The sequence below is a fragment of the Neolamprologus multifasciatus genome, chromosome 12 (genome assembly GCF_963576455.1).
Source record: "Neolamprologus multifasciatus chromosome 12, fNeoMul1.2, whole genome shotgun sequence".
NCBI lineage: Eukaryota > Metazoa > Chordata > Actinopteri > Cichliformes > Cichlidae > Neolamprologus > Neolamprologus multifasciatus.
This window is the reverse complement of record NC_140450.1, coordinates 24,796,404-24,807,003: the sequence shown is the minus strand read 5'-3', so window position 1 is coordinate 24,807,003 and position 10,600 is coordinate 24,796,404. Positions and strand designations below refer to the sequence as shown.

At 42.5% G+C, this 10,600-nt stretch overlaps 1 protein-coding gene across 2 annotated transcripts; it reads left to right on the top strand.

The window, feature by feature from the left end:
* The first annotated feature begins 389 nt into the window (after positions 1-389).
* On the top strand, positions 390-7,609 carry zfand5a (zinc finger, AN1-type domain 5a). Of its 2 annotated transcripts, none has more exons than XM_085181535.1 (6): positions 390-708; positions 3,869-4,030; positions 4,439-4,541; positions 4,653-4,738; positions 5,264-5,392; positions 5,489-7,609. In XM_085181535.1, exons 1-6 carry the CDS (start codon positions 678-680, stop codon positions 5,635-5,637), a joined length of 660 nt encoding a protein of 219 aa, XP_085037661.1. In that variant the 5' UTR covers positions 390-677; the 3' UTR covers positions 5,638-7,609. The 2 variants fall into 2 exon arrangements, with proteins under 2 accessions (XP_085037661.1, XP_085037662.1); XM_085181536.1 differs by having other exon boundaries at positions 392-630.
* The last annotated feature ends 2,991 nt before the right edge of the window (positions 7,610-10,600 follow it).

Genomic DNA, 10,600 nt, shown 5'->3' with positions numbered 1-10,600 from the left:
ATAGGCCATGTGAGTAGCAGGAGGGGCGAGACTGTTACATTAATAGTGCCATCTCACAGATAAGTGTGTAGAATCTTCTACAAAGAGGCATCGGCCGTTAATCAGATCACGGACCTGCATTCTTCTTGTTTTAATTCACTCATTGTCAGCACCATTATTCATTCATCCTATCATTTAGGTGGATTACTCAATATGGTCGTCCTTGTAGGAGGATGACGAATTGATGTGTAATAACGCAATCACAAAGTGGCGCAAGCGCAGACTGAGTTTCAGCGCCCTCCCTTTCTGGCAGATCTGTACACAGAGCTCGAGGGCTCCGCGGGTAGCCAATGGGGACACGTTGTTTTACCCGTGACATCACCCGCCACTCCTCTTACTAAAGAGGGAAACAAACATCCATACAGAAGGAACGGGAGAGGAAGAGAGAGAGGAAGGAAGGTAGGAGGCCGAGGAAGGGAGACTTAAAACCCCTCTAAACCTGTCTGGCACCGAGGACGACGGCACATAACCGAAGCAAGAAAGAGAAAAGGACCTCACCGGGACCTGAAATCAATCGACATTTTCCAGCTGCCCACACTAACGGCCACTTTTCCCCGTCGTCTCGCGAGAAACTTCATCGATTTTTAGCAGGTGATGATCTTGGATTATTGTTTTTTGGGATTTTTTTCTGAATATGGATGATTTTGGAAGTGAGCTCGGCTTATCGAGGTAATCAGCCAAACGATGGGTGTTTGTAGAGGTGGCGGTCGGTGATGGCGACCTTTAACGGTGGATTGAAAGGTCAGGCGGTGCGTGATGGCTGAGTGTGATAAACAAGCTTTTTCCACCCCCCATTTCTTTAGCTTGTTAAAGTTGCCATCACCACCATCTCCTCCTCCTGGGTAGAAATGTCACAAGCCCTCGAACGTGATTCCGTCTCTTCCAAGGAGGTGAAAATAACAAGGGAGGGAGCGAGCTAGTTGGTTGCTGTGCCTATTTTTCTGTTTGTCCCGAGAGCTGGGGGATGGGGCACCAAAGCCAGCTAATTCCTGTCTAGAAATAGAAAATTCATAAGATGAATAGGCAAGGAGGGCGAGAGAGTTGCTTTCGAAATTGCTACAGAACATTTTCTTGAATATAAGTTCTCGCACGGCTTCGGCCGATGGAGGAAGTAGTTTCAGCTTTGGCTCAGACGAGCTTTGCTCGATGTGTAGAACTATGTGGCATCACCAAGTCTCTTTCTAAGTGCCTTAGTGTGATTATATAACCGTGGTTGTCCGCATAGCTTCGCTTAAATCACGCAGAACACCGCATTTCAGTACAAATAAAGCGATTAAGGCGAACTACAAAACGATGTCTAAACAGGAAGCAGGGAGATTGCAGACAAAGGAAGAAAGAAGAAACAAAGGGAGCCGATACCTCACTGTCTAGACAGTGGGTTTTCAGAAAACATTAGTGCCGTTATCTTCCCGTAGGCTTCTCGTGGTTTGTTTTCAACACTGTCCATTTTTAAAGAGCAAATTTTATAGCATGTGACGAGCCCAATTGTTTTGTTTTTTCCTTCTCTCCCCTGCCCTTCAGTGTGACTCAGGACTTTTTAAGCCCAGCAGGGCCTGAAATATGAGCTTAGCTTGCGGCTGATAAAGAAGCACAGTTTCCCCCTTTTGTTTGCTGGAGATTATCACATGTACGTTTTTTGTTTCCGCAGTAGTTTTGGTTGTCCACCGAAATCAAATGGCATAGTTTCTAGTCAGACCAGTTTTCACATTTGGTTATAGTGAAGGGTTTGGATACTTTGTGAAAGGAAGTTGGGTTTATTGGTCGTGACTGATGATCTGCTCTGTGCTGGAAAGCCCCCGACTTCCTTTTGTTTGGGGTATTTTACAATTTCACATCTGTAATATTTCATGGGATTGTCTGGAATAATTCACAAGTGCATGTTTTGCTCTTAAGTGGTGTTATAGGTAGGGACTGATTAAGGTGAATGTGTAATGACCCTCAGTATGCTTTATGTATCTCTGGAAGATCCCCCTTTGTTTCGAAAAACATGCAAGTCTTATCAAGTATTCAGCGTGGTCTTTTTTACCTTATCGCTGTGCTTATAAGGTCTTGGTAAATATTAGGTCACCATGCCTGCTGTTTATCAAACACCTGGACCCATTGTTCCTTTGTTTCATAAAGTTAATGTGTTAACTGCTATGGGCCTCTTTTGTAATACGTTTTTGCATCGTCAGATGTGATTTAGTCGCAATTTAAATCAATACCTTTTCTTTTATTGACGTGTTTCTGCGTAACGTGGAGCTAAAATCCTCCAGTCTACATCTAGTCTACACGATAAACTGATAAGTCAGTCAGCTTTAAAAGGAAATTACTGATGATCCATTTAAAGGGGGTTGAAATGAAAAGCATTTTGAGCTACGCATTAGTTACTAGCTTTTAGCTGAGTCCCCCTGTCTGGTATTTTTCAGCAGTCAGCAGTTGGACACGTGACACAAATGAAAGGAAAAAAAGGTCTTTGTGGGCTTTTCCAAGGAGACCCTTTATTGACACACTGGTGAAAACATCCAGGTGAAGAGAAACGAGGAAGTGGTAGGAAGACAGGTTTGGGTGGGGGTCTGATAGCTAATGGCGCTTGTTATTTAGGACACCTCGGGTGGACTGACAGGACGTTCTAAACCAACTGCCAGAACATTGAGCTCCCCTGCCCTGTTTGTGTCCGTGACCAGAATATAGAGGAGCTTCACACCAACGCAAGCAGCTGCTGTGTTGCAGCAGAACAGGGCAAAGGTTGTTCACAGAGGAAATATGAGCCCGTTGTTGTGTGTGGATTTTATATTTTATTTTTATTTATTTTCTGTGTGTGTGGGGCGGGGAGAAGAATCATAGGTGATCGGTTGAATTGTAAAATGGCCTGGACAGGGCTGGCAGGCACAGCTCTCCTTTCCTATCTAATCCAGGCCTTCTATGTGTATCTGTCCTTTCATGTGGCTGTTTTTGATCAATCACCTCAAAGTCACCGTCTCCCATTACACAACTTCCTGCGCTGTTGCACAAAGACGGGTAGCAAACGTCACAGGACTACTTGTTTTGCCAAGTTACGCACATGCACGCTCATTTTCTGGGCGTATGCGTGGTGAGAAATGACTAGGGAGGTTTTGAAATGCCTTGTAAGGCAAGAGCCAAGGGTAGGGAGGGGAACACTTTGTGAAACAGCTGACCTACTTTGTTTATCGCTTATAGCCTTGTGCCATTTAGCAAAAACAGAATCTTGTTTAATCTGAAGTGTTTCGTATGTTCTTTTGCGATCATGATACCGCGAGTGAGTCAGAGCTTATGTTTTTAATTAGATGGAGGAAGTAAGGGCCTGAATTTGGTATGAGGAAGAAGAACAGCTGACACTAAAGCCTACAAAAAGCAGAGGGTGGGGGGGATAATGGGAATACCTCTCAGTTTTTCTCAGAACCACCAAAAGAGACAGCAGGAGTGAAGAGGTGACACTGCAGTGAACAAAGCTGTAGAACAGAGCACATACATAGCCTTTGCCAAAGGTATTGAACAGAGAACAGTGAGTGTTCTGTGGGCTTCCTGCGGAGACACGTTCATTACTGTATTCAGGCTAAAGGGCAAGTCGAAACAGAAAGTTGTTGCTGAATTTACATAAAATGACAGCCGTGTTATCAGTCAGCTATGTTGATACTGCAACCAGTTTCTCTGGAACCAGACTAACAGGAAGAGCGGTAGGAGTGGAAATGCGTCCAGGAAAACATTTCAGTTCTTTTTTTTTTTTTCTTTTTTTTCCTTCCATGCACGTGTCAGATCGAGGTGTTGGTGTTGCAAACTGCACGTCGGTCTAAGAAGCATTCTCACTCTGTCTCCCTCGTTCTTTCAGCAATGGCTCAAGAGACGAACCAGAGTCCAGTGCCCATGCTTTGTGCCACAGGTTGCGGTTTCTATGGCAACCCAAGAACCAATGGTATGTGCTCCGTATGCTACAAGGAACACCTGACACGGCAGCAGAGCAGCGACCGCATGAGCCCCCTCGGCCCAATGGGTAAGACCGCACACACAAATTTGATTTGTCTTCTCCTTCAGAGTTACTGCAGCTCAGACTGATTACATCAGTTTCTATGTAAACAAATACATGAACTTTAATCAGTATATTTAAAGCTTTTACTCCACTGTGGATAATAACAGACAGGGTCAGGGTGATGGGGTGCTCCTTTAAGCACTTCTGTGATCCAACATTAAAGTTTTTCATGATGCAAAACATTGCCAGTACTTTGAAACAAGGAACAAGGGAGAATATGTCCCAAAAGAGAAGTGACGTTGAATACATTTTTAGATAGGCCTGAAACTGCTGAAAACAGTTTCTATTATTCAGCTCACTTGTTGGCATGCCCACATCACTTGGATTGTATTTATTTGGATTTTTAAATTGATTATCATTGTCATCATACAGGCTCAACTGCTAGTCCTACCTCAGAGGCTTCTGCCATCCAGAGACTAGAAGCCAGTCTAGCAAAGGTTGATGCCTCCCCTGCCCCTTCACCAGACATGTCTAGGTCAGTATCTGCTGCCATTAGTTCTCGTGATGTTTGCTGGTTACTTTTCTTGAAATTGAATGAGCAATGTGATGACTGACTCGCCTCGCTCCCCGCTGGTTAAACCTGCAGAACCATTCAAGGATCTCTTCCTGTGACTCAGCAAATGACAGAGATGAGCATCTCCAGAGAGGACAAACCTGAACCCCTAGAGCCTGGTAAAAACATGCTTTCATTCCTATTGGTTACTGGCAACATTGCAGGCATTTTACACATACCTAGTTGACAGCTTAAAAACACACTTCTCGAGGCAAACACTGCTTCATAGTTCTTTCTGTAGCCTCAGATTTATTTTTGATGCTTCGCTGCATACCTTAAGCTCCGCTGTTGGTTTTCACTTACAGCCTCCAAGAAAGAGAGTGTGTCTAAAAATAAACCCGTTTAAAAATACCTCCACTCTCAGGACACTCAGATTTAACGTTGCCTGCCAGAGGCTTGCTCAAAATAGTGTATTCTTTGCTGCCAAGAACAAGAGGGGCAATTTAGAGATAAGGAAAATACTAATTACTATTATCTTGGACAACAATGCAACATTTTAGAGGCCACTGGCTTTCATTGTCTTGTAAAAGTATGACAAACAGCCTTGTTTGCTGATTTGGGAATTAAAGGGATAATGACACATTAAAGGCTTCCGTGACTTATGACTATTTTTTCCCCCTCCTGTTGTCTTTCTTTCTGCGTAGTTGTAAGCCAGCCTGCTGCTTCTAGCCCTACTCCTGTAGCCTCTTCTAGCAGTGAGGAAAGTAAGAGTGACACCACCAAACCTAAGAAGAACAGGTGCTTTATGTGCCGCAAGAGAGTGGGCCTCACAGGTAAGTGAGCAGGTCGCAGTTCAGCATGAATTTCCGTCAGTGCACTTGTGAAACGCTCCCATTCCAGCTTTTAACCCTTGATTTTTGCGCATCCAGGTTTCGACTGTCGCTGTGGCAACCTGTTCTGCGGCATTCACCGGTACTCTGACAAGCACAACTGTCCCTATGATTACAAGGCCGAGGCTGCCGCCAAGATCCGCAAAGAGAATCCCGTGGTAGTGGCTGACAAGATCCAGAGAATATAATAGATGAGACAGAGCAGCAGTGGCAGCAACGATGAAACACCATTGACAAAAGACTGGAGTACGAGTGCGAACCTTTGAAATGAGCATAAATGAGAATGGAACAGACTTGATTTACAAAATTACAACCTCAAGAAGATCACAGAGAGGAAAAAAAGAAAAAAGTAAAAGATCCTGTCTGAGGAAGATGCATGAATGATCACTTTTCTCCCTCTTTTTTTTTTTTTTTTTTTTTTTTTTTTTTTCTTTTTGATTAACTCATTAGTTTGTTTTATCCTGTTTTCTGTGGTGTGGTTTTTTGTTTATTGTTTTTTCTCGTTTTTTGCCGCCGTTCAGTCCGATGTTTTGTTTTGTTTTTTCTAAGAATATGTATTGTCTTACTAAGAGCAGACCAGGCTACATGTCCAGGATAAGCTGTGCTCCTCTCACCCATACCAGGCGCCATTATTGTGCCAAACCGTAGACGGCCATTTAACCCGCGCCGCCACGTGTCAAGACACTGGCTGGTCTCTCAAAAGCATTCAGACTACACAGAAACAGTCCATACAAGTTGTGTCCCTCAACCTTTGAACTTCTCGCTCTGTGCTCCGTCGGCGCTGGAGTCGGTCAGCGTCTCCTGCCTCGCACGAGGAGGGGAGGATTTGTTGCGTTGTCTTTTCCTAGCTTTACCTACCTCACGGCTGCCGCGTTAAGCTACGTTGTCTTCCCTTTTGCTTTTTTCGTCAGCTTCGACCCCATCAGAGCAGTTGATCATCGTGACAGTCGGCGTCGGTAATTCCCCTAACCCCTCCAATCGGCACACCTTGTTTTCACTTTGATGGGTTTTGATTGAGGCTGTTTGGAGGTATCATGCTAGACGGGGACACACAAATTACTCGCTGAAGGAGTTCCACCAACTGTTGCAGGACTGTGTGTGTGTTTGTGTGTATGTGTGTGTGAGCCGACGTGTGGCCTGAGGGGAAGGATGGCACCCTTCCCCCGTGGGTCTGGTAGGGTGAATGTAGGCTTCAATATTGTAGGGGCATGAATGAATGGGATAAATGCATGAGTCACTCTTCATCTGTGTTTAGTGTTTCACAAATATCATTCAACTTAGGGTTTCAGATGTTTTATTTGCTGAAAGACAATTATCTGTTATGTTTTATTAGCTTATTTTTCTCTTCCATTGTACTGATGTTAGCACATGTATTCAGTGCATTGATGGAGTTAGGGTATGTGAACCATGATTTCTTTTCTTTTTTTTTTTAAATGCGCTAACAAAACATTCGTGTGTGTGTGTGTGTGTGTGTGTGTGTGTGTGTGTGTGTGTGTGTGTGTGTGTGTGTGTGTGTGTGTGTGTGTGTGTGTGTGTGTGTGTGTGTGTGTGTGTGTGTGTGTGTGTGTGTGTGTGTGTGTGTGTGTGTGTGTGTGTGTGTGTGTGTGTGTGTTCTGTCCTCACCTCTTCCTTATCCCTTTTGACTGTGGAGCTACCCAGTTTATCAGCACATGTTTACAGAACTACAGGAGCATGCCAGAGCTAGATTTATGAAAAATAATAGATACCAAGATTAGATGTAACTTCTCATCTGTCTAACAGCTATTGGTCTCTGTGTGTCTGCTAAAGAGCACCGTGGGGGGGGGGGGGGGGGGGGGAAGGAGGGGAAAAAAAGTGTGCATGTGTTTTTGTGTGAGTGCACGTGCACATACCTGTGCGACAGTGTGTTTTCATGGCTGCCTGACACATTGAAACCGATGTATGTTTGTGACTTGTTTCTCCCCCGTATGGATGTGTTTTTTGTTTTGTTTTTTCATTTAAAGATAACTGTATGTATCCGTTTGAGTTTTTCCTTTCTGATTCTTAGTTATATGCAAATTTGTACAAAAAAAGAAAAAACAAAACTGTGTTGATATTTATGTATTACATATAATCTTGCTATCCAGCATTACAACAGAATAGTATCATGTAAATAAAACTGTACAGAGAGACATTACAAAAGGCTGAGTGTGTGCTGATTCGGTGTGCCATTTTGCTTATTGTTTTTGTTTTGTTTTATTGTCGGTTTGATTAAACGTTAAGATAGAAAATGTGGCCAAAACAAGCAGGTTTTGGATGACTGTGCACAGGACAACTTGACTGAACGTGGCTGGATTATTTTCAGCCAGGACAAGAATAGAGTAGGAGCACCATTTCCCCGTCATTAATTCCTAAACCAGGCTAACCTGACCTCAGGCCGAGGTCTGGGTCACACAGGAAGTATTAATCCCTGGATTGCGGAAGACCGTGTAGATAGGATGCTTATGAGCGTGTTTCAGGGACACTTCTCATACTCATGTTTGGAGCCCCAGGGCGAAGGGCGTTCGCAGATGGTGTTAACGGGAGCAGCTGCTCAGACAGCTGAGGTGTCCTCATGTGGTGTTGCTGTGACAGAAGACCACAAAGATCACATTGTCTGGACACACAGCTAAAATGCGGTGGATTTCCACAAATGAGTGGGGGGGAAAAATCTGAATCTTATGCCAGTGACAAAGCATTATTAATCACTGACCACGTCTTCTGAACCCGATATGACAGAAGAGTGAGTACACCATGTAACTGATGCAGTAGAATCACACTACATTGTTAACGGTCTCTTTCCACTATCACGCAGACTTAACCTATAATTTGTTTCACTGATGGATTCAGATCCTTTATCTGTGTCATCCTCTCCCTATTTGTCTGTCATTGGGTATGACCGAGGCCTCGGTGGCCTCAGAGAGTCCGACTAGTGGAAAGTGACAGATGCTGTAGCCAGATGTGCAAAGGCGATGGAAGTTATATGGGGCCACAAACAGGAACATACATTACTCTCCTCTTTAAAGACAACAATCCAACTTTATAGAGCACTTTAAAAACAACATGGTTGACCAAAGTACTTTCCGGTAAAAAAACGACAGTGAAACTTAGGTTAAGTTCATCTTATTCCTTTTCTTTTCACACACTTTCTACATTAAATCCTGACTGATTCTTGCAGCTCATGTTGGGTCAAGATAACAACCTACATTAAACATGCACTCACTATCCATTTTACATCCATCCACAGCAAAATGATATACATATATTGGGAACTTAGGAGTTTGAGGGGACTATGATAGAGTTGTCTGACAAGTCAAAGTGTCAAGTCAAAGACAACTGCTCTCAGTGCTGCCACCTGGATGTGAAAGCTGTATAAGTGCAACCCATTTACCACACATTTTCAAAGCACTCATGTATCCAATATGAATCACACAGCATCATTACATCATACCAAAACACATGCTTATGACTAACATGTACATAACAGTTGAATAAATGCCTTTATTGGCAAATGAGTCAAGTGCTTCAGGGAAAAGTAGTGAAATAAGCAAAAAAAAAAAGAGAGAGAGAGAATCTTTTAAAAACCAGCATATCTTTTCATCAAAAACTGAACAGTGTGTTTAAAAAAATTGTATTAGGGCACTAAAAGCTTTACAAATATGTGGCTGTACAGTTAAAATGCATGTATGTCATGTATGAAAAACAGATTTTAGAAGAATATTGGTAGTTGATGGAAAGAAATGTTATGTGGGATGATAACAACCTCAGAGGTACCTGAAAATCCAACCTGGACAGCTCTTCATTAATCATTGTCATACCTACACGGAATTGTAATTTTGAAATATTACATTTTGGATGTTGTAGCTCACAGACTGTGGCCCACGCCGCTAATCATAGAGTTCACAGTGCAGCTGTACTTGTAATTATATTGTCCACAATGAGGCTCATCTTTCTCATTTAGCAATTTTAATTTAGATCAAAATGACAGTCAAAGACTAACAGATGAGTTCCTGAAGAACAGTTCTTGTACATGCTTCTTTTTGCACTTAATAAATCTGACGTTTATTTACACCAAGAAAACATTTTGGATCTTGACCTCACACTGTTGAAGGTGCTCATCTATGAACTGTCTCTATTTTTTTATTGCAGCTCCGTTTTCAATTTTTTTAGATGAGAAGTAGACGCAAATCCCAAATCAAACATGGACTTATTCATTGTGAAATTGTTCACACACTTGCTCTCTGATGGATGCATAAGGGGCAAGTCAGGGTTCAGTATCTTGCCCAAGGATGCTTTGACATGCAGACTGGAGGAGCCAGGGAATCGATCCTGCAGTTGACCTGCTCTAATTCCTGAACCACAGCCACCCTCACCTGCCCCCTATTTGTGGTGCTACCCGCTAACACACAGGACTAGAGATGTCCCAATCCTGGATCTATAATGTATGTAATCTTTAATGTTTAAAGAAACATTTTAGTGAAAGCAAAGACTGATATGAATCAATCACATTTTTTAATAATTTCTTTTTCCCTATTTTGTGCCAGGGATACAAAGAAGTTTTCATTTAATAAAACTGCCTGGTCTATTTAAAAGTCTGTCGGTTCCTTGTGACGCTGTCACTGAACACTTAGCCACTGCCAAACCGATGTGACCAAACAAATAAACATCAGCCAGTGCCACAGGAAAGTGTCTCATCTGCAGATTGGTCTACAGCTACGTTTGGCTGGTATAGTGATTCCACAGATAACTTTATGCAGAGATTCAGCATGTACAGTAGTATGGTATTTATCAATGGGCTATAACATTAAGTAGTACTATACTGTGCAAGTGGTGGTACAGATGTCTACTATGGTAAATCAGCATACTGTATCTGATACACAATAGCAGTAATAATAATAATAATTACTAGTAGTTTTAGTAGTGATAGTGAGAAGGACATTATTTTTAGTAGTATTAACACTACATGACTCTTATGAAATGATTCCAAATTTACAGGATGTAAGCATGATAGACAATATAATGAAGTTAGCACAAAAAGTGTGTTTGTCTCTTTGCGTCTTAGCAATAAGTCTTATATCAATAGAAGGCCTGTTTATTTCTCCTTAAATGGTGTCACATTTGCAAGGAAAATGTATTTGTGGGTTGAGGATCAGA